The sequence below is a fragment of the Anguilla anguilla genome, chromosome 3 (assembly GCF_013347855.1).
Source record: "Anguilla anguilla isolate fAngAng1 chromosome 3, fAngAng1.pri, whole genome shotgun sequence".
Lineage (NCBI taxonomy): Eukaryota > Metazoa > Chordata > Actinopteri > Anguilliformes > Anguillidae > Anguilla > Anguilla anguilla.
Window position 1 is genome coordinate 237,848 of NC_049203.1, and position 24,436 is coordinate 262,283.

The window sequence follows — 24,436 nt, forward strand, 5'->3', positions numbered from 1 at the left end:
TGGCTAACAGAACCATGGGTTCTCCTTTTAGACCTGGCTAACAGAACCACGGGTTCTCCTTTTAGACCTGGCTAACAGAACCATGGGTTCTCCTGAAACATAGGCTGACATATCTTGCTCCTGGCCTCCTCCATTTTAGCTACCCGAGTGTGGTTCTGAAGAGCGCCAATCAGAGCTTAGTTTTCTGGCTGTAGACAGTTCCAGATTATAAACTGCATCGTTGCACATCACACACTATATGATCCATGCCTAAAGACTGCCAATAAAATCAAACCTGATTGATTTTGTCAGAGCATCCAAGCCAAGAAAAAGACTGGACTGATAGAGCTCTGATTACTTCGCTGTCCATCGCAATACCACCTTAACCCTCATCCTAACTGCTATACCACACTGCCCCCTTAAACCTAACCCTACCTGCTATACCACCTTAACCCTCATCCTACCTGCTATAGCACACTGCCCCCTTAAACCTAACCCTACCTGCTATACCACCTTAACCCTCATCCTAACTGCTATACCACACTGCCCCCTTAAACCTAACCCTACCTGCTATACCACCTTAACCCTCATCCTACCTGCTATAGCACACTGCCCCCTTAAACCTAACCCTACCTGCTATACCACCTTAACCCTCATCCTACCTGCTATACCACACTGCCCCCTTAAACCTAACCCTACCTGCTATACCACCTTAACCCTCATCCTACCTGCTATACCACACTGCCCCCTTAAACCTAACCATAATCACTATACTACACCGGAGCTCCAGATCCATCACCCAGCTCCTCTAAACCACACAATACTGAACTATACCATTTGCTCTTCTATTATTCCTGTTAGCTTTCACCTCAGCTGTAACCTGCTTAACCCATTCTATTTGCTGTGATAGATCCCCTGTAGCATTTCTGCCACATTCCATTGTATTACTTTACACCAGGCTGGCCAGTGGACGATGGGCTCCCCCCTCTATATTTCCTCTCAAGATTTCTTCCCATTGGGGAGTTTTTTGTCGCCACTGTTAGAGGGCTCTCTCCCCATAGGGAGTTTTTTTTTTTTATACCTTAAGTACCTGCTATTTGGGGGTTCAGGTCTGGTGTTTTTTCTGTTTGCTCTTTTTGCTCTGTCTCTTGACTTGCTACTGAATTGAGCCAAGAGGGGAGTGGGGGTAATTAAGGGGACACTGGTGGTTGTTTGAGAAGTATGCGGAATTTAGGCTGTGTGTATTCTGCTAAGGAAAACTTGCTATTTGCATAGGGGTGAGCATCAATGGTTGGATTTGAGGGATTTTTGGGAATATTTACAGATAGCAGTGGGGTTTTTTGGTGAACGATGTTTAATCAGAGATTGTAAAGATGAAAGATTCTGGTTAGGGCTGTGTAACAGGCAGAAGCCGACCAGGTCAGAGCAGTCACCTTCTCTCTGATCCAGCCCTTCATCCTCTGGTGCTGCCAAACAATCTCAGCTAACTAATGAAGGAATGACCTGAAACAGGTGTGTCATTTTTCTCAGCGCGTCAGGAGAACGTGTGAGAAACTCGGGCATCTAATAAAAACAAGTGCCAGAAATATATTAGCAATTGCTATTGGCCCAGACTTTGTTTCATCTAATAAAAACAACACATTTCTCAGTTGTTATTTACAAATTTATTTTTAGGATGAGCTGGATCTCATCCAGTGAGATATGGCTGAATCTGGCAGCGTTCCTTCCCTGCGTGTTTTTAAATCGAGTTAGACTATTGGCTGTTTAGAACTGGCTGCCGTCTGAATGCACCGCGCAGATTTCAGTGACTGAGGCTGAATTCACCACGCAGATTTCAGTGACTGAGGCTGAATTCACCACGCAGATTTCAGTGACTGAGGCTGAATGCACCGCGCAGATTTCAGTGACTGAGGCTGAATTCACCACGCAGATTTCAGTGACTGAGGCTGAATTCACCATGCAGATTTCAGCGACTGAGGCTGAATTCACCATGCAGATTTCAGTGACTGAGGCTGAATTCACCACGCAGATTTCAGTGACTGAGGCTGAATTCACCACGCAGATTTCAGTGACTGAGGCTGAATTCACCATGCAGATTTCAGTGACTGAGGCTGAATTCACCACGCAGATTTCAGTGACTGAGGCTGAATGCACCGCGCAGATTTCAGTGACTGAGGCTGAATTCACTGCGCAGATTTCAGTGACTGAGGCTGAATTCACCGCGCAGATTTCAGTGACTGAGGCTGAATTCACCATGCAGATTTCAGTGACTGAGGCTGAATTCACCATGCAGATTTCAGTGACTGAGGCTGAATTCACCACGCAGATTTCAGTGACTGAGGCCTCGCGCTTTACCCAGGCTCTCTCTGCTACACCACAGAATAAATAAATAAATAAGAATCTCCTCACTGGATAAGCCTGACCTGAATTCAAAGGGAATGAGAGAGGGACCGAGAAGCAAATAGAGAAAACGAGGAAGACGAACAGAAAAGAAACAGGGAGAGGGAGCATATTTTTGGACCAAAAATATGGTCCAATCACAGGTCAGAACGCTGCTACGTGGGCCAATCACAGGCCATACCACAGTCATCTTACAAGTACAAGTGAACGGCTGCTCTCTGATCACATGTAGTGCATTAGCCTATACTTTCTATCTCCATAAAGAAGAGATATTTGCACTGCACTGACAGATGAGATAAAAGAGAGAAAATCGAGGTTTCCAAATCAGACAAGAGCGGATCCCACCATTTTATTCCAAACACATCCTCTCTTCATACAGTAAGTTCCACTCAGATTCTGAAATGGTCATGCCTGCTGGACTTCAGAAAAGCCCACATTTATACATCTCTCTGTTCAGCAGAGACATTGGGCTCAATTAAGTTATAAGGTAAGTGGGCAACCGCAGACAGTCAACAGCGCACTCTGCTGGTGGGAGGATGAAAGCAACACAATGGCTGACAAAAAGGCAAATAACTTTTTTTACAGTTGAGTTTGATTCCCATTCTGAGCCCAGCGGACAGTAACCTCTATAAAACCCTCAGAACTGACCCATCAAGCATCGCAAGCCCTGACACATCAAAGCACTCGCTGTTTTCTTTCAAGTGAGAGAAAAAGGGAAAGATTTGAAAGGTAAGAGAGGGGGAAAGAGACTAGAGGGATGTTCAAATGAGAGAGAGAGAAATACAGAGAGAGAGAGAATTCCAAAAAGCAGAAGAGAAAGATCATTCTTTACAGTGGAAAACTCCATCCATTCCCACATGTAAACATCACACTCACAACTAAAAATAAATAAATCACCACATGTGTTACTAAGTTACCATGTCTTCCACATAGTAAGTTAAAAAGGCAGCAATACTGAAATATGTATTCACTATGTTTGGGTCCAGTGCAATCTGCCCATGGCGCCAGAGCCCCTCCTTGCATGCAAAGTGCCCAAAAATTCAGTCTGCCTGAGCGGTACTGATCTGGACAAAGCATCACTCACCAAGTGTCAGCAGTTACCTTCCTTGTTTTGTTATTGTATGTTAAAACTTAATCTGTGTATGTTGCTTGGGATAAGATAATATTACTTATAAGGTAATTTAGGACAAGCTGTTCTGGATAAAAGTGTCTGTCTTTTTGTAGATATTGGAGTGTGTGCATATTCAGCCATATATTGCAAGGGAAAAGCACCTCCTAAAACTTTCTGTTCATTTCGCTTACATTAGTAATGCAGACAGGTAGGCAACTTCATTAAGAGCCATTTATTTTTCCATGGAGCCTGGAACAAATAATGGAATACCTAATTAAGCTTAATCAACAAAGCAGGGCCAAATTTGTTCCAGGGACTAATATAAACAAAAATACATTGAATAAACAACTTTACTTTATCTTTTCATTAGCTCAAACACAACCCTGACATGTATCATTAACAAAGCATTTATAGCAGATTAAAGACACAGATGTCAAGCAGAGATCAGTATCAGTCAAACCTAAATAATGAAGGGAGGCCAGGATCATAAAGCCAGAGCAGTCATGTTTCCAGGATCAGCAGTTAGAGCAGTTATGTCGCCAGGATCAGCAGTTAGAGCAGACATGTGACAGACAGACGGAGTGTAGCACAGTGGGTAAGGAACTGGGCTTGTAACCGAAAGGTCGCAGGTTCGATTCCCAGGTAGGACACTGCCGTTGTACCCTTGAGCAAGGTACTTAACCTGCATTGCTTCAGTATATATCCAGCTGTATAAATGGATACAATGTAAAATGCTATGTAAAAGTTGTGTAAGTCGCTCTGGATAAGAGCGTCTGCTAAATGCCTGTAATGTAATATAATGTAACATGTTGTCAGGATCAGCAGTTAGAGCAGACATGTCACCAGGATCAGCAGTTACAGCAGACATGTCTCCAGGATCAGCAGTTAGAGCAGACATGTCTCCAGGATCAGCAGTTAGAGCAGACATGTCTCCAGGATCAGCAGTTAGAGCAGACATGTCACCAGGATCAGCAGTTAGAGCAGACATGTCTCCAGGATCAGCAGTTAGAGCAGACATGTCGCCAGGATCAGCAGTTAGAGCAGACATGTCTCCAGGATCAGCAGTTAGAGCAGACATGTCTCCAGGATCAGCAGTTAGAGCAGACATGTTGCCAGGATCAGCAGTTAGAGCAGAATCTCCCCCCAGGGAGATTCAGACATGCTGGCTTTGTTTCAGCCAAGCACTCGATCATTTAAGGCTGCTGAAAATAAGTGCGTAAGTTCTTTCAGACTTTCTCTCATATACGTTGATTGACACATTGCAGGTCTGACTTGTCAAATTATATTCTGAGACCAGATGTCTGTGCTTTCAAACATTAGGGAGTTACCTAGTTCAACTGTCAATCTAAGATCTGATCAATAAAAAAGGAATCACTTACTTTAGAGCACATTACACAGAATTTAAACACTGAGCTGTCCTGGCGGACTTAAAGTTCTGGGATAGGTGCTGCTGGGTGGCTCACTCTAAGGAACTGTTCCACTGCACAGGCCTGTGGTCCGAGTTTGCCAGTGTCAGCGCCGGTGCCGGTGAGTGATGATAATCAGCGACTGACATCACATGTTCAGGAGCAGAGCACAGGCCTGTCTGCTTTCTTCTGAACCGAAAGCAAAGGCTGCAGCAATGATTGCTAATGAATATGACTGAGAATTCCAAACTGGCAGAAAAATGAATATCATTGAGTTCATAAATATGACCCCAACTGGGAGCAAAAGGGGAATAAGCACAAAACATTTATTCTTCATGTCACGCTCAGCTAGTTCTGATATTATATGAGCTGACAAATCATCCTTCAACAGACACTGCACTCAGTTTAGGAGAATTACCAGCCTGTAGCAGCTGTGGGCGAATCAAAAGGCCGCACAAGCAGGGAGGGACAGATTGAACTCCCCTATGCAAACATGGCCATGAATGACACCTGTCAATCAAAGTTTTTGACACAGAACAGAGTGGAAAAGAAGGAGGGAGTACTAAAGAAGGACAAGATGGGAAGGGGCGGAGGAGAAGAGGAGGTGGAGGAGGAGAGAGTGCTGAATCATCTTTAATGTATTCTCTTATTCAAAGCAGCACCTGCAGGTTTCTCTATTTCTCCACAGCTCGTGGTATAATTAGAGATCCAGCTCAGCTTTGACGCAGACGCGCGCATCATTTCATAAAACAACAGTTGGTGATTCGGTGAAGATGCTGGCGACCGGCTAAACGATTAGGCTCCTCCCTTCGCACAGGGACAGGCCGTCATGGGGGCAGACTGGAGCCATGTGTCTGAACGAGCACACGCAGATAACATTACAGAACTTAAGAGGAGAACATTAAATACTTCATCTAACACATGCAGGTAATTGGAGCTTAAGTGTAGTCATAAACCATTCAAAATTACCTAAAAATAAAAAGGGTAATTTAAAAACCACTGATGTGCCAGAAAAAACCTTATCCTGGTTTTTCACGTCAAGTACTTCTGAAATAATTGAAATAACATTGCCTCTCTGTTTTTTCAGAATATATCAATATGCTGTACATTTGTATCACATATGAAAGCTGTATATTCTGAGTAATGAAATGAGGACACCACACAGACTAAAACACAAACCAAAAGCGCAGCACACAGACCAAAAGCGCACCACGCAGACCAAAATCGCACCACACAGACCAAAAGCGCACCACGCAGACCAAAATCGCACCACACAGACCAAAATCGCACCACACAGACCAAAAGTGCCCCACACAGACCAAAAGTGCCCCACACAGACCGCACAGATCAAAAGTGCACCAGAAAGACCAAAAGCGGGAGCAGGAAACCCCAAAAGCAGTAAAAGCAGCCCGATCCTCAGCCCGACTGAGAGCGGCAGGGAGAACCTGGCGTGCTACACCACAGCCTGCATCAGGAGGCAGAGCCTCAGATAAGCATGACAATTAGCAGCAGAGCTATTATCAGCCTCTGAGATTAAAGTAAGACTTCTTATTGAGGTGTTTAATAGCTGTTGAGTGCTTGACACAAATTATAAAAATCAGTTTTGTTTTGTGTTGAAATTCGCAGATGCAAGGTTTCAGGGCTGACGAAGCAGAGCCTAATCTAAATGTGTTTTTTCTTCTTACTATTAATGACTGACACCACTTAAAAATGTGCAAACACACAATGCAACAAGACAATTTACCGGTGTTGGATTAAGGAGGAAATATGAGATTAACAATCATTTCAGAAATATTTGTCAAATTAAGGCCTTAGGGAATATGCCATCAGACACAAAATACACAGTCAATGTAAATAAATAAACATTCTGGAATTTGGGGTTTGCTGCTCAAATACCAAGGACCCAGCAGCTCTTAATATAACATTGCACAGATCCTATGGTATTATCTTATCAAACTAAGCCCCTCCTCATAGTCTTGAAGCTTCTTTTCACTGTTTTTTTCTCTCTAGTGTGAAAAGGCTATAAGCCCACCACTACTGCAAGCACAGAGAGCTGTGATCCAGCCTCAATAAACCGCTTTTCTGCTGAACTGCTCACACAGTGCCACAGGAGAGCTAGCACGACCTGCAGGAGAGATGCATCTTTCACCGGAGATCCCCAATCCATATAGACACCAGATCCCCAGCTCACTCAGACACCAGATCTTCTGCTCACTCAGTCAGCAGATCTCCTGCTCACTCAGACACCAGATCTCCTGCTCACTCAGTCAGCAGATCTCCTGCTCACTCAGTCACCAGATCTCCAGTCACACTCTTGACCCATCATTGATTGTGTCCACAATGTGCTGTAAACCCAAACAAACACAGTAACAGAGCCTCTGGCGTGTAGTCTTCTGTGAAGCACAAGCGGGTTGTGAGTTCAGGAGGACCTTCTGGTGTTCCTCAGTGAGAACCTTTCTGTCTCTACGAACACACACAAGATGGAAAGTCACTACAGATAATGTTTGTGTTGGGTCTACATTACATTACATTTATTTGGTAGAAGCTTTTATCCAAATAAATGTAATGTAACGTTGACCCAACACAAACATTATCTGTAGTGACTTTCCATCGTGTGTGTGTTCGTTCGGGTTTACAGAATATTGCGGACACAATCAATGATGGTTTCTCTCATCCACCTCTCACTCCATCTCTTCATTCATTCTCTCATTCTCTCTTCTCTCTCTTTCTTTCCACGTAACCTTCAGCCCTACCTGACTCCTCATCGGACTTGTCGTTATCAGAGTCGGTGAGGGTGAGGGCGGAGTTCTCGCGGCTGGAGAGGCCGGAACTGCGGCGGGACTTGATCTCGTGCCCCCCCCAGAGCTGGACGGCGCGCTCCGGGGACAGCGCCCCCTCTGGGTCGGAGTCGGCATCAGAGCCCGCGCTCAGGGAGTAGGCGCGGTGCAGCAGGCCCAGGTCCGAGCAGTACGCACTCTGGTGAGGGGCCGGCTCACAGATACCCAGCTCTGCCAAAGTAAAATTACCTGTGAACAGAACACGGGATGTCAGGTACAGCATGGTACCAGCGGGGTCAAAGCACCTGGAGGTGCACCTGTAGATAAGGGAGTTGAGGGGACTGGGTACAGGTACACCTGCAGATAAGTGAGTAGAGGGGACTGGGTACAGATACACCTGCAGATAAGTGAGTAGAGGGGACTGGGTACAGGTACACCTGCAGATAAGTGAGTAGAGGGGACTGGGTACAGGTACACATGCAGATAAGTGAGTAGAGGGGACTGGGTACAGGTACACCTGTAGATAAGTGAGTAGAGGGGACTGGGTACAGATACACCTGCAGATAAGTGAGTAGAGGGGACTGGGTACAGGTACACCTGTAGATAAATGAGTAGAGGGAACTGGGTACAGGTACACCTGTAGATAAGGGAGTAGAGGGGACTGGGTACAGGTACACCTGTAGATAAGGGAGTAGAGGGGACTGGGTACAGGTACACCTGTAGATAAGTGAGTAGAGGGGACTGGGTACAGGTACACCTGTAGATAAGGGAGTAGAGGGGACTGGGTACAGGTACACCTGTAGATAAATGAGTAGAGGGAACTGGGTACAGGTACACCTGTAGATAAGTGAGTAGAGGGGACTGGGTACAGGTACACCTGTAGATAAGTGAGTAGAGGGGACTGGGTACAGGTACACCTGTAGATAAGGGAGTAGAGGGGACTGGGTACAGGTACACCTGTAGATAAGTGAGTAGAGGGGAATGGGTACAGGTACACCTGTAGATAAGGGAGTAGAGGGGACTGGGTACAGGTACACCTGTAGATAAGTGAGTAGAGGGGACTGGGTACAGGTACACCTGTAGATAAGGGAGTAGAGGGGACTGGGTATAGGTACACCTGCAGATAAGTGAGTAGAGGGGGCTAAGCTTTATATAGATTTTATATGAGTTGCATATGAGCTCTAAATTAAATGTGCTTACATGAGGGGGGACACTACTGAACCCAGCCCACAGACAGTGGAGACTCTGTACACACTGCCCTCCAAAATAAATATAGAAAATAATCCAAATTAAAGTATATCCAATGGAATCAATAAACACAACAGAGGCCCAATTAAATCTAGATAGAAGGAAAGGCAATTAAGGAAAAAGGCCTGCATAACCAATTTATTTTCCATGCTAATTAAAACAGCATTGGGATGCAATCCTTCACAATCAGCTAAAAAAGGAAGAGGTGATTTCCATTAATTAACTATCTGCAAGGGAATCATTCCGGAAATATGATTCAACATGGTAAAAATTAGGTGATTGCTGTGTTAATTCCGATTTCTCAGTTTATCAACGTAATCAAAAGGAAAAATGATGAAATCGGCCTTCAACAACCTTACAACAGAGAGGAGATTAAGAACAAGGAAACAGACTACAGTAACTAGCACAGAGAAGTGCTACAATACGGAAACACTCTCTGTCAGTTCCTTTTCAACTCAGCCACATCAGGACACAGACTGAAGTTCAGTGCATGAACTGAACAGGTTTTGTAGACATTTTACAATTGATGACTGCTGCTCTGACCACTGCTCCACACTGCTGCTCTGACCACTGCTCCACACCGCTGCTCTGACCACTGCTCCACACCGCTGCTCTGACCACTGCTCCACACTGCTGATCTGACCACTGCTCCACACTGCTGCTCTGATCACTGCTCCACACGGATGCCCTGACCACTGCTCCACACTGCTGCTCTGACCACTGCTCTACACTGCTGATCTAACCACTGCTCCACACTGCTGCTCTGATCACTGCTCCACACGGATGCCCTGACCACTGCTACATTACAGACCTCATCTGAATAATGAAATCAAACAGGTAATCAAGTACAGGGCACTAAACCTGCCTCAATCACACAGGATAATTAAATATTAAGCCCGTGTGTACTGATCAGCCCAATGACTGCTGAGTGTTCTCAGTCCTGTGGCAGTTAAATGTGAGGAGTTGTGTGTATATATAAGCACAATCAAACCAGCAGTTAATGTGGCCTTTTCTTCCTGTGCAATCAATAGCAGATTCATTCCTTTAAACCTCATGCATCCTGCACACAGTTTACAGGAGCAGAAATGAATCGATCAGGTTTTGTGGGGAAACAGCCTTTGATTTTATTGTGGTGTGACAGAGTGTTCTGGCAGTTTTTCAACGGTAACTTCACATTTTAGGGAAGAACTGCACCACGGATATGATCAGCCGTTAGAAGTGTTTTGCATGCTGACACGCAAGTCAGCAGAAGCAATTACAACAACATGCACAGCACATTTCTTGTTGAAGGAACAGCACTACATCCACACACGTACACCACATTACCACAGAAACAGCGATAATGTGTTCGCTGTTCAGGTGCTGAGGCAGAGAAGCATAATGGAAACTGGGTTTGTTACCTGGAGGTTGCAGGTTTGATCCCCAAATGGGGCACTCCTGTTGTACCCTTGAGCAAGGCACTTATATCCTGCATTGCTTTGGTGAAATACAGCTCTATAAATGGATTGTGGGCAAAATGTGATCTGTGTAAGTCAGCTAAATGCACATGTAAATATGAAGGATGGCACTCTTTCAGGGGAGAGGGCAGAAACAGTATGAAGCATCGCTCTCTCCCCCCGGAGGAAGGATCAAAGGAGGAGGGGCTGGCCCCTGGCCTGAGGGAGGAGGTGCGGGAGGAGCCCCGTCCCTGGCCCCCAGCCTGAGGGAGGAGGTGCGGGAGGAGCCCCGTCTCTGGCCCCCGTGGCTGAGCACAGCTGCTCCGCCCCACTCTGCAGTGATGTAGAGAGTGAAGAGCGCCGTTTGCAGGTTTACTCTCCTGGGCTATCCCTCGCCTCCCACCCCTCCCCCCCGATGCTCCCATCGGTATCGCCACATCCCTCTGCCTCGCCGTCTCTAGCGCCATGAGTTATGGCGCCCGTTTCCCACAATCCTCCCTGAGCGAGGGTTTATAAATATGGGCCCATCCCAGTGGAGGCTTGGGAACAAACACTCTGGAGCCGAACTTTCCTGCTGACGTGAGCAGGAACAGAGAGCGGCAGGGCGGGGGTCAGCCTCCCATCGTTTATCCAGGGGAGCAAAGGCACGAAAAACTGCACAAAATCCCCGTCTTCATTCTCCGCATGATTAATGTGTTACTGCGCCCAGGCCAGGACTGCTCGGGGGGACTCGGAAGGCCTTTGTGTTATTCAAACACTGCAATACCTCATCTTCCCCCTTCTGTCTTTCTGCTTCCTCTTACAAGACCTGACTAATCAAACCGGGAGCGGAGCACGCCCGTACAGCGAGCATCTCTCCACAGTGCCCTGCCTGCTCCAAGCAGGCTGCATCAGCCAAGCCAGCCGGAGAAGAGAGAGGAAATGAGGACTGAAAGAGGGAGGAGAGAAGTGTGTTATGACTTCTCAGCGGCTCAAGCATGCTGTTGATAGTGGCTAAAGGGAGGTGGCCTTACTTAACTGATCTAATTTGACTCCGGACAGGACAGAAATGCCCCTCAGCGTGCCAGCGTCTGCAGTCGAAAGCTCTTCCTGCGCTCTTGGCGACGCGCAGTGGTAATTTCCCGTCCCTGGTAGCAGGACTTAAAGGCCGCGTGGGTCTAGGGGGGGGGACACAGGGAGGGGACTGCTGCTCTTTTATTTATCTTTCTCCAAATGACAGAAGCACTGATGGGTCCTGAGAGGATAGGAACAAGGCGGACAGACCACCTGCATGGAGAGCACTGGAGCCCCACAGGACACACACCTGTGCATACAGGACAGGACACACACCTGCGCAGAGAGGACACATGCTCCTGCACGGACAGGACACACACCTGCACAGACAGGACATGCACCTGCGCAGAGAGGACACACTCCTGCACGGACAGGACACACTCCTGCACGGACAGGACACACACCTGCAGAGAGAGGACATATGCTCCTGCACGGACAGGACACACACCTGTGCAGACAGGACAGGACACTCTGCCCCCATAGCCAGTCAAGCATGACGCAACCAACCATGTGATTTGGTTGGACCAATTGCAGACAGGGGGAGGTCTATGAACTTGTGGACCTCTTGTGAACAGTTTGCACTGGGGGCACACAGACACACACTGCACAGTCCAAACGAAACTCAACCATAAAGACATGGTCTGGCACCAGGAGGGGATCAAACGTCTCGCTGGCTAGAGCTTACTTTCAAAAACAACACAGTGACAACACAATACAGAATCAACACAACGCCTCCTGAACACAGTGTCAACACGATGCAGAATCAACACAACGCCTTCTGAACACAGCGTCCCTAAGGTGCCATGTTCTTATCTACTCTGAGTAATTACCTCCTAAGTCTCACCGAGAGGCTTGGACGGCACTCCAAACGCAGGAGTTTCATTTTCAGAAGACGCACGACTCTACCACTCCCTGAGAAACTCCGAGTGAGAGAGGAAGAGGATGGTATGAGAGGAAGAGCAGGAAGGAAAGGACAGTCAGGAAGATGGAGGGGAAGAAGGAAAGAGGGTGATGGGGTGAAAGGGGAGGATGGAGTAAGTGTAATGCAGCGTTTCCATGGTGAAAGTGACAGTTTAGTGGGCGGAGCCAGGATGAGCGAGTAATAGACGCACTCGCAGCGCGTTGTCCTCCCGCGGTTCTGCGCATTCAAGCACGCCGCTCACAAACAGGAAGTGAGGCGTGGTGGCAGAGGGCTCTCTGATACCCATCTCCTCTTCCCCCTGCGGGACTGATGTCCCCCATCCCCGCCCGGGGGCTGAAAGCATCAAACAGCAGACAGATATTTGATTGCAGCTTTACCCAGCTCTAGCTCTACAGACAGTGTGCTTATCCTGATAAATGCAGCTTCCGTAAGTCACATCGACTAAAAGCAGCTACCAAACGGCAAATGGCTGACCGTGAGACGGTGCGACCTTGCCAGAGCGGTGAAGGTCAGGAGCAGCATGCTGCTGTGCTGGAGAATTACAATCACAATAACTCAGCAAATACGAGTAACTGGAAGCTTTAATGACAAACACAGGACTCCGCTCACCAAGAACATCATATTGCCTATAGTCTGCAACCCTTCAAAGATCTCTGCTTCTAGTATGAATCCTGGAGGCCTATTGCATTAACTCTTAACACACAGAGTTAAAATACTCACAGGTATCACGGGAAAACCCCCCATGATTAATTTCCACCTACAGGTACAGACCCTTATTCTGCCGGCTGATCTCCACCTGAAATCAGTCCTGTAATGTGCTTAATTAGCCCCTTTTAATAACTGAATAAGCATCATGGAAACTGTGATGACTGTCCCTTATGATATTGCATTTCAACAACCACAGTGATTTAAGTGCTAAAATGACATGGAGAAACAGGAATACAGATGAATGAAATAGAGGAAATATGAAATATAAAATATGAGTGCAGGCTTTTGCTTCATGTCTAAATCCCTCCATGTAATGAGTGCATAAGCATATGAGTACTCTCCTGCATCTCACTCCACCTGTCACTCAGAGAAAGCACCGCCCCCAAAAGGAATGGGCATTGGGGCAGTTATAGTGACACACATCTAAAGGAATGGGCATTGGGGCAGTTATAGTGACACACATCTAAAGGAATGGGCATTGGGGCAGTTATAGTGACACACATATAAATGTGTGCCTAACGATGTGACAGCCATATTCCCTCTAACTGTGAATTCCACCTCAACACAATTATAGAATCTCTACAGGTGACATGAAAGAGGAAGATATAGATTCTTCCTCAACCGCTCCCCTCCTCCAATCAGAAACACTATAGCCAATCAATGAGTCAATCAATCAATCAATCAAGTCAATCAATCTTTCCATTGCATGAAAAACATTTCCAATTACCGTCCGAGACTTGAGAAAATAAGACCAAATCTATAAATCCTCTCTAAGCTCATACGGATAAAATGTAAAATGTTCTGTGACCCCTTAATAAACCAAAAATTGCTCAACTTCACTCTTACTTAAATCTGTATGTTGATACTTACATTTACTGTGGTAGTATTTAACCAAATATATGTTGGTTTGTTTGTTATTCATATATTTTACCTTTTTAAAATTCTCGTTTTGCTTTTAGTGAAGTTCAAGCATTTAAAATTCAGCCATCAAGCACACTGAAGATAAAGAAACAGGAGCCTCACATTAACATGCCAACCTGCTTCACTGACAGAGACCAAGTCCCTACAAACCAATGATTAAAATCACAAAGCTAAGTACCCAGGAGCATGAATTCAGATACACACACTTTTTATATAAAAGAATTCTTCTTCTCACCTACATCATTGGGAGGGATCTGATTAAATCTTAGTGGCGCTATCTTGTTAAGCAGGTATTACAAATAATGTGCACTGAGAGTTTGTATCTTTGCCCGTAGACAGTAAAATAAACATTTTTGCATCTGAGATTTCTTGCATTTCCATAACTCCTGTTCGATAGAGAAATATCAGTGAGAATGGCTGCATGGTTAGGATGTTGAGCAGAAACAGGAAGCAGAGATTTGAATCCCTCATTTAAAACTGGGGTGCCAGTGCAAGACCACGCCCAACGCTGTGCTCGATGGACACCTTAAAGCATCACGCCGTAGATGTCCTCCCAGTGTATGACTCCCCCCAAACTCCCCCCAACACTGTGCAGGCTATATTACCCTGCCCCCAACACTGTGGAGGCTATATTACCCTGCCCCCAACACTGTGGAGGCTATATTACCCTGCCCCCAACACTGTGGAGGCTATATTACCCTGCCCCCAACACTGTGGAGACTATATTACCCTGCCCCCAACACTGTGGAGGCTATATTACCCTACCCCCCCAACACTGTGGAGGCTATATTACCCTGCCCCCAACACTGTGGAGGCTATATTACCCTGCCCCCAACACTGTGGAGACTATATTACCCTGCCCCCAACACTGTGGAGACTATATTACCCTGCCCCCAACACTGTGGAGGCTATATTACCCTGCCCCCAACACTGTGGAGGCTATATTACCCTGCCCCCAACACTGTGGAGGCTATATTACCCTGCCCCCAACACTGTGGAGACTATATTACCCTGCCCCCAACACTGTGGAGGCTATATTACCCTGCCCCCAACACTGTGGAGGCTATATTACCCTGCCCCCAACACTGTGGAGACTATATTACCCTGCCCCCAACACTGTGGAGGCTATATTACCCTACCCCCCCAACACTGTGGAGGCTATATTACCCTGCCCCCAACACTGTGGAGGCTATATTACCCTACCCCCCCAACACTGTGGAGGCTATATTACCCTGCCCCCAACACTGTGGAGGCTATATTACCCTGCCCCCAACACTGTGGAGACTATATTACCCTACCCTCAACACCATGGAGGCTATACTACCCCACCTCCCAACACTGTGTAGGCTATATTACCCTACCCCCAACACTGTGTAGGCTATATTACCCTACCCTCAACACCATGGAGGCTATACTACCCCACCTCCCAACACTGTGGAGGCTATATTACCCTGCCCCCAACACTGTGGAGACTATATTACCCTACCCTCAACACCATGGAGGCTATACTACCCCACCTCCCAACACTGTGGAGGCTATATTACCCCACCTCACAATACTGTGGAGGCTATATTACCCTAACACCCAAAACTGTGGAGGCTATACTACCCCACCTCCCAACACTGTGGAGGCTATACTACCCCACCTCCCAACACTGTGGAGGCTATATTACCCTACCCCCCCAACACTGTGGAGGCTATATTACCCTACCCCCCCCCAACACTGTGGAGGCTATATTACCCTACCCCACAACACTGTAGAGGCTATATTACCCTACCCCCCCAACACTGCGGAGACTGTGCTAGCCCAGCTAGCCCCCGCTACACTGTGGAGGCTATGCTAGCCCAGCTAGCCCCAGCCCCCGCACACTGTGAAGGCTGTGCTAGCCCAGCTAGCCCCCGCTACACTGTGGAGACTGTGCTAGCCCAGCTAGCCCCCGCTACCTGCATAAATTCTCTTACTGTTCTGGGTCACTGTATTCATGCTGCTGTTTGCATTTTCCTCTTCCAGAAACTTCTACTTTTGACCTGAGTTGCGATAAATAGGATTGATGATAACATTTAAAGGCACATACATCTATAGAAAACAAATATTATTTCCAATTTAGAGGTGTCAAGTGGTGTAGGTCTTTGCCAGACCTCAGCAATTTATTCAGCCTTTATTTTGGAACAATAAGGTTTTTTATGAAAAAATCAATGCAGCGCAGAGACAGCTCACAGAGACTGTGTGATGAATAAAGTCATTATGCAATAAAATTCACTAAAAACTGCAAGGACACAAACTTACAATATGATACATCACAAAGACTACATTACCTAAATCTGCAATCTGCAGTGATACCACAAATATACACAGCACAGACATGCTCACACACAAAGACACAACCACACACACATAATCACCCACACACACACACACGCACACACATACGCATATGTGCATACACATGCTCACACACAAAGACACAACCACACATGCATGCACACACACACGCGCACACACACGCACACACACACACACGCATGCACACGCACACACACACACACACTCAAGAGGCTCCAGTGAGGTAGAAGCAGCTGGTATCTGACAGAGAAAATAAAACAGTAAAATAAAGTCATTCAAATGAAAACAAAAATAAACATTATGAGTTAGAGCTGAAGCATTAAGCTCTTTTACTGCCACAGTCATTCCCCATTTATTCCTGCAATAATATTATCACTTATCATTATGCATGAATCCCATTTATATGCTGTTCTTCTCTTATGCTACCTGCTCTTGTTCATTGTGCAAATAAATCAGCCAAGACATTAACTGTTATTAATTTGGAAAAAATTATTGTTAGAAGGGAAGATGGATGTGGGGGGGGGGGGGGGGGGGGGTAGACAATGTTACATAGTGACAGAGCACGAGCAGGAAGGATGCGTAGGAAGGCCAGCTGGCTGACTTTTTCCCGTGGTGAAGGGGATTGTGGGTATTGTGGTGGTGTCATTGAATGACTATATAGCCAACAGAGCCCCGCCCAGAGAGGCCAGAGTGACCTCTGCAGTATCTGCGCAGAGCTGCGCAGAGCCGAGCAGCCCGGGTTTGAGCACATCTGTAGCCGGAGCAGCCGACCGTGGCAGCAGATGCTGCAGACAGACACGCTGCTCCTGGGGGGGGCTATTTTGGGGAGGGAGACAGTGCAAGTGCTTCCGGAGCACCAGGACCCAAGCGCACCCCGCAGCATATGGCTCCCTCCCTCCACCCACCCCAACACCCCCCAAGCCATGTCCTCCGCTCCCCCCCCGTGCACCAATGAGAGGAAGGGGACACGTTAAGGCACGTGTCTGAGATCATTTATAACACACATCTGCCTTCATTTATAACACGCTCAAGCTGCATTAACAGCGTTTTACACTGAGCTCTGCCACACTAACGTTGGAGCAGATGTCACTGCAGATAACACTGTAAAAGCCCATTTAAATAGTGAATTTTACATTTGTCCCATTTTGTATGCTTCACAGAGCACCCTAATGCCCACAGAGGCAAGCCCAGGGCAGCAGGGGCACAGAACACTGGTTTAAACCCCCCTGGAGGGGCAGACAGCCTTGCGGATGCACGCTGCTGACGGGACGGGCCTGTGGCCGGGGGGCATGCAGACGGGACGGGCCTGTGGGGGGGTGGGGGGGGGGGTGGGGGGGGGGTGGGGCAGGGGGGCATGCTGACGGGACGGGCCTGTGGCCGGGGGGCATGCTGACGGGACGGGCCTGTGGCCGGGGGGCATGCTGACGGGACGGGTCTGTGGCCGGGGGGCATGCTGACGGGACGGGCCTGTGGCCGGGGGGTATGCTGACGGGACGGGTCTGTGGCCGGGGGGCATGCTGACGGGACGGGTCTGTGGCCGGGGGGCACGCTGAGCCCAGTGCTCTGTCCCCTGAATCATCGGGGAGTACAGGTGGGATTTGAGGTATCAACTAAAGAAAAACACACAAGAAGCTGCATGTCCTCCATCCACAGCATGCTCATCGCCACGGTGATGGGAGGCTTCTCAATAATTCCCCAGCCATTTCTACAGCAATTGCAAAGCCCCCCCAGAGATTAGTCCCTCTGTGATTTCACAGGGAGTGGAACGCAGCGTGTTGGGACCCAGTGACTACAGCGTGTTGGGACAGGGGGCGGGGGCCGGGGGGGGTGGCAGGTCTGCTGACTCCTGTGTGGTGAGACAAGTCAGAAAGTCCAGCCGCGATGGCCTGGGGGGTTCGACCTGCCTCACTACCAGATTGCTTCACTGGCAGCCACGGCAACAGCTCCATCGCCCCCCGCCCCCCCCCCCCTCGAGAGCGCGCAAGCTCCCTCAACTTTCATTATCACCAGAGAGCGGCTCGGAGACGAGATTCACACATTAAGATCAACCCAATCACTGAAGATCAATATTCATCTGAGAAAGAAAATGACAGGAAATGAGTTTCTCCCCCCTGCCCTTGGTAAAGATGTTTAAGCTGATTTTATAAAGGTGTTATCAGGGGTGGAGAGGTGGCCTGCATACAGGCCTGGGGGAGACTCAGGTGAGAGACAGGACGGAAGAGCATTTGGGCCTGTCCCCATCACTTCTATGGACACGCTGTGTCCTGGTGTACTGTCATGGTTAGAGCACTGGACTGTTTAAAAAGTGAGCTGAGGAAGTTGTTCTGGAAACGTTGTTCTGCTAAATGCCTCCATGTAAAAGCCACTGTAACACCTGCCTGCAATCGGTCCTTACCTGCGGCCGCCCCTCTGGGTCAGTGTTAATCACAGCTTTTTTTGTTTGTGGCGAGGCGGAGATCAATATGGCAGTTCCGCTCTATTTCAAAACACCAGATCAATCTGGTTCTGCTCACCATTAAGATGAAGACCAAGCCAGATCCCAGCTTCTTAAAGATGCCTCCCCCCCATGTTCTGGGCGAACTTGTGGACAGCGAGCAGTTGAACACATCTTAGGGCCTAAAGTCAGCTCTCGCACCAGCCAGCCATCGTAATTAGAGCCTTGACTCCTGTTCACTAGGAGTTCAGGATTCATCACACATTGATTTCAGAGTTAAAGATCTAATCCGGGTAGACCGCCAGTCGAAGCTCAGGAGCCAATCACAGGCCTTGTCCCAAACCCCGGGAACCCGTCCTCCCGCTCTGTCTCTGTGCGAGTCTTTATTTGTGTAAAGGCGACAGAGTCACATGCAGAGCTTCAAAGACGATCACGCGGTGTGCTGCTGATAAGCCGCTTGCTCGTGCTTGGGCACGGGCGTAAAACACTCGCCCGTACTCACTGCTGTTTTACTGGCAGTCCCAGGTCGTCATGCGCAAGATGGCGGTTTTTTCCGCTGTTCTGCTGGGTTCACTGAGTGAAGTTCTGGTTTCAAGTGGTACTTTTTTATTGTGAAAGGAGTTTGGAGCAGCATCAGGAGGAGACTGTTGAGCCGCGGTGTCTAAAGCAAGACAAGTCGAGCAGATGGTCGCTGATCAAACAGACCCCCACTGAGAGACCCTCAGGCCACTGACCATCATAGCAAAGGCTGCGCTATGGCAGCAAACACTCGTCTGGTCAGTCAAGGGAAACTTTCCTTACATTTATTATCGATACTGCTAGTTAACCAAACATGATATAAGCCTTCATTTATGAACTTTGGCTTGATATTGCGCTGGCTGAACTCAGGTAATGAGGCCTGAGACAGACCAAACATGGAACAGACTAACACCTGAGACAGACCGAACAGGGCACAGACTAACACCTGAGACAGACCGAACAGGGCACAGACTAACACCTGAGGCAGACCAAACACGGCACAGACAAACACCTGAGACAGGTAAGAGGGGAGACTGGTCTGTGTTTAACGCAGGTGAATACACAGCCTGAAACAGGAACTGCTGGTGCACACAGGAAGTGATGCAGGAAGTGAACAGGTTTAACCCCATGTATAATAACCCCAGATTTAACCCCAAGTATAATAACCCCAGATTTAACCCCAGGTATAATAACCCCAGATTTAACTCCAGGTATACTAACCCCAGGTATATCCCCAGGTACAGCCTCAGGTATAATAACGACAGGTACATTACCCCCCGGCCGGCTCAGGCGCCTCACCTTGCTGGGGGAACTCGTCGGCCTCGCGGTGCACCAGCTCGGCCATGCAGCCAGCGTAGCGCAGCCGGGCCTCCTGGTCCAAGGCCTTCAGCGTGTCGCTGGAGCTGTAGGATTTCTGCGTGGGCACGCGGCACTCCCCGGCGTCCAGCGAGGAGGACGAGAAGCCGGGCTCCTTCCCGCTTGGGCCGCGCGTCAGGGAGCGCTGCCGCCGGTCCTTCAGGTCCATCGCCGCCAGGCCGACTGCAAGAGGGGTCTGTCGCCTGCAGGGGGAGCCAGAGAGAGAGTGAGGGGTTAGGCAGGAGGGGTCAGGCGGGAGGTCATGCTGGGAGATGGGGAGTGACATCAGCACGCCGCATGTGACATTGTGGGAGAACTGCGCAAGTCTGTAGCTAGTGAGCTAGACAGGAAGCAGAGAGGTGTGGCCTCCGCTCTAGACAGGAAGCAGAGAGGTGTGGCCTCCGCTCTAGACAGGAAGCAGAGAGGTGTGGCCTCCGCTCTAGACAGGAATCAGAGAGGTGTGGCCTCTGCTCTAGACAGAAAGCAGAGGAGTGGCTGCTGCTCTGTTACCATCCCAACCACTGCAGAACCTAATACTTCCACACAGCCTCAAGATATTTGTCATTAAATGTTTACAGGAAACAAAATAAAAACGAAAAAACATTAAATTATAATTTGCGATCTAACCTGGTAATTATCCAATGAGAGAGTGAGCTGGGTGTCAGAACGCAGGAGACTGAGACGAGTCGATTCTTTTAATAAAGATTCATTAAAATGTCCACAAGGTCATATGGAAATCTGCCCCACTGTGTCTATTGATTAACAGCTGCTATTAATGCTCATTATGCAGAAAGCATTCCTCTCAGTGGGCCATTGGCCATTTAATGCTAATCAAGTGTTCAGTCATTTGCCCTATGGAAACAACACAAAGCTGGAGTGGGCCAGCATCCTCCCAAAAGGCACGCACATGCAGGCGTTTTTCACCATATTTTCACCACTGCTAACTGACGCCAGATCCATTTCACACATTTGCACATATGCAGTAAAACGTTCAGTGTCAAATCAACTCTAACAGAGTGCATATGCACCCAATAGGGACAACACGTGCTCTGTAAGAGTTTAACACTGCACACACACTAAGCTTGGGGAAGGACAGAACACTGCACACACATTAAGCTTGGGAAAGCACAGAGAGTACTGCACACACATCACTAAGCTTGGGGAAGGACAGAACACTGCACACACATTAAGCTTGGGGAAGGACAGAACGCTGCACACACACTAAGCTTTGGGAAGGACAGAACACTGCACACACACTAAGCTTGGGGAAGGACAGAACACTGCACACACACTAAGCTTGGGGAAGGACAGAACGCTGCACACACATTAAGCTTGGGAAAGCACAGAGAACACTGCACACACACTAAGCTTGGGAAAGCACAGAGAACACTGCACACACACTAAGCTTGGGGAAGGACAGAACACTGCACACACATTAAGCTTGGGGAAGGACAGAACGCTGCACACACACATTAAGCTTGGGAAAGTACAGAGAACACTGCCACACATTAAGCTTTGGGAAGGACAGAACACTGCACACACACTAAGCTTGGGGAAGGACAGAACACTGCACACACACTAAGCTTGGGGAAGGACAGAACGCTGCACACACACATTAAGCTTGGGAAAGTACAGAGAACACTGCCACACATTAAGCTTGGGGAAGGACAGAACGCTGCACACACACTAAGCTTGGGGAAGGACAGAACACTGCACACACATTAACCTTCGCCCTGCCACTGCCACATCACAGTCCCCTCACTGAGAGGAATCTGACCCTGAATAGCCTCCCATCAGCACACTGATTACAGCATCTCATTTTAATTACACTGAAACATGCTAAAGGGGCCTGTACCCTACGACTGGTAAACAAGAGCCACGCAACAGAATATTTTAAACAACCCTCTGCCCCCCTTACTGTCCAGACTGATAAGGTCTATACTAACAGTGCTTCTTATCGATGCCAAACACCACATAAAAACACGCAATCGATTGAATAAGGGAACGCTAATATCTGTACTAAAGAAGCTTCTTATCCATGCAACATGCCACATACAAATACATAAACTACTGAATTACACACGCAGAACAGAGGGATATAAAGCAACGCATTTGGTTTATTACTGAAACAAGGAAAATTTAGCGCATGCAGCCCCAGATTTGCTTTGTTCTTGTGTTAACTACATTGTGACACGGTTATACTACCACACAGCAGACAGTGACAACAGTGGGCAGGTCTACAATGAATAAAATACAATTATAATTTGCAGCAGCTTGCAGTGTGGCATTAAATGCGAGTTATTAAAATGCTTCACCATCGGGCCTAAGAGAGAGAGAGAGAGAGAGGAGGTGGTGAGGCATCTGTGCTCCCCCTGTGATGATTCTTTCAACACGAGAGAAACATCGCTGGAGCAGATAAAGGGAACAGGCATGAGCCCCCCAGCAGGACCTGGCAGCAGATGACTCCAGTGGAATTTGGGAAATTAAAAAGCACACTGGCAGAGTCTGATAATTATTCCGTGTGCTGCAATATCCTGGCCTCAGCGCCACCGATTTCCATCTCAATGGAACTCTTCTCCATAAATAAAGAACAGATAAAAATAAATAAATAAAGAAGTATGGTTACATAAAGACTGATTATGAGGGAAAAGCTGGAACATATTTCAGACCCCAGCTTCATTTCAGCAGGGAAGGATCTCAGCAGCCTGTTCAGATCTAACAGACACTAAATGACCAGAACACTGACACAGTCAACTAACTGCGCTGTCCTGTGCTGTGCCACAACCCCAACACAGTCAACATAATTCTCTGTCCTGTGCTGAGTCCAACACAGTCAGCTACTGACCTGTCCTGAATGTACAATTATTGTTTACAATCTTTGTTTTATCTGACTGGAGACAGTTCGACAGCAAGACGTCCAACGGCCTGGCCACACCCCTCCCTCTCATCACCTATAAATAAAGTCCTGAATTCTCTGAGCACATCTAACAGAGCATATCTGAGTACGACCTGCTCACTCGAGCGCGCTCTGCTCTCCCAGGATGAGTCAGCCTGAGTCAGGGGCCCTGGGATATCCTCTCTGTTCAGACGGAAGAATCCAGTCTGGCAGGACATTAAAAGAGTGTGTTCACAGAAAAGGACAGTCTGCACACATCTGAGCAGACACCAGCCAACTGAATACGAACCAGAGACCATTTAGTGTGCACTGTCACTTCTGAAAGGGAACGAGATCTCAGGACATTCAAAAAGGCCTGGAGCCTGGAGCTGTTATCCAAGGACAGTGGAGGACTGCGGTCTCTGAGTCACTCGCGGTGTGCAGTTAAAACAGCTCTACTGGAAATAGGGCAGAGGCTCAAGTCAAACACACTTGACTGAGCAAAGCAGGGCTAAAATGAGAGCGCACAAGTACACATGCCCAGAGATACATTTAGAGGACCACAGAAGCAGATCGGCACAGGTGAGACAGTCAGAGTCACTCATGACTCCTGGATAACGACGGGGGATCCTTATCTTCGTGTGTGTGTGTGCAGAGACAGCCAGGAAGCAACAAACTTCTCCTCGCAGATGATTGGCTGGTGCATGTTTCTCCTCCAGTTTCGGGTACTGCCACAAATATTCTCTGGATACTTGCGTTCACAAGAGCTGATAAATAAATGCATAAAGAGCCACAACCAAGCATCAATTTTACATGATAAATACGCCATGGAAAAACAGCAAATTGTCGACCCTGTGTGACATCTGGCCTAAGATTCCCTCAGAAGAGAAAGTGAGAGGAGAAAGGACAGCAACACAGCAGCACAGCAACACAACAGCAGTCACACCGCAGCACAGTCACACAGAAGCACAACAGCACAGTCACACTGCAGCACAGTCACACAGCACAACAGCACAGCAGCATTCACACAACAGCACAGCAGCACAGCCACACTGCAGCACAGCAGTATAGCCACAAGCTATAATAACATGCCTGAAGCTCTCATAATATAAATAAAACAGCATTTTAAATGAAATAGAAGTCACACTAATGTTAACCCTAATCCTAGCGCTAACCCCTAACTGCTATTCTGCTGCACATGGGGGTGGCTGATTGGGATCAAAATGTTGGACAGGAAGTGCCTGGGTTTAGGGTCCTGGGTTTAGGGGCCTGGGTTTAGGGGCCTGGGTTTAGGGGCCTGGGTTTAGGAGCCTGGGTCGGGGGCCCATTTCATGGCATTGAGTCCTTATGTCTGTGTTAAAGAGGGAAGAGGAGAGCGAGGACATGTGGAGAACAGGCATCCGTTGTGCAGGGTCCGACTGAGATCTTAATGAATGGATTCTCTTTTTG

The 24,436-nt window shown here is 47.9% G+C and overlaps 1 protein-coding gene across 2 annotated transcripts in view; it reads right to left on the reverse strand.

The window, feature by feature from the left end:
• LOC118223570 (teneurin-2-like) overlaps positions 1–24,436 on the reverse strand; it is a 200,236-nt gene that overhangs the window by 124,962 nt on the left and 50,838 nt on the right. For both annotated transcript variants that reach the window (XM_035410272.1, XM_035410273.1), the window contains exons 2-3: positions 20,056–20,315; positions 7,650–7,922 (exon numbers count right to left, since the gene is read on the reverse strand). In XM_035410272.1, coding sequence (XP_035266163.1) covers positions 7,650–7,922; positions 20,056–20,281 — 499 coding nt within the window. In that variant the 5' untranslated portion in view covers positions 20,282–20,315. The remainder of the gene's footprint in view (positions 1–7,649; positions 7,923–20,055; positions 20,316–24,436) is intronic.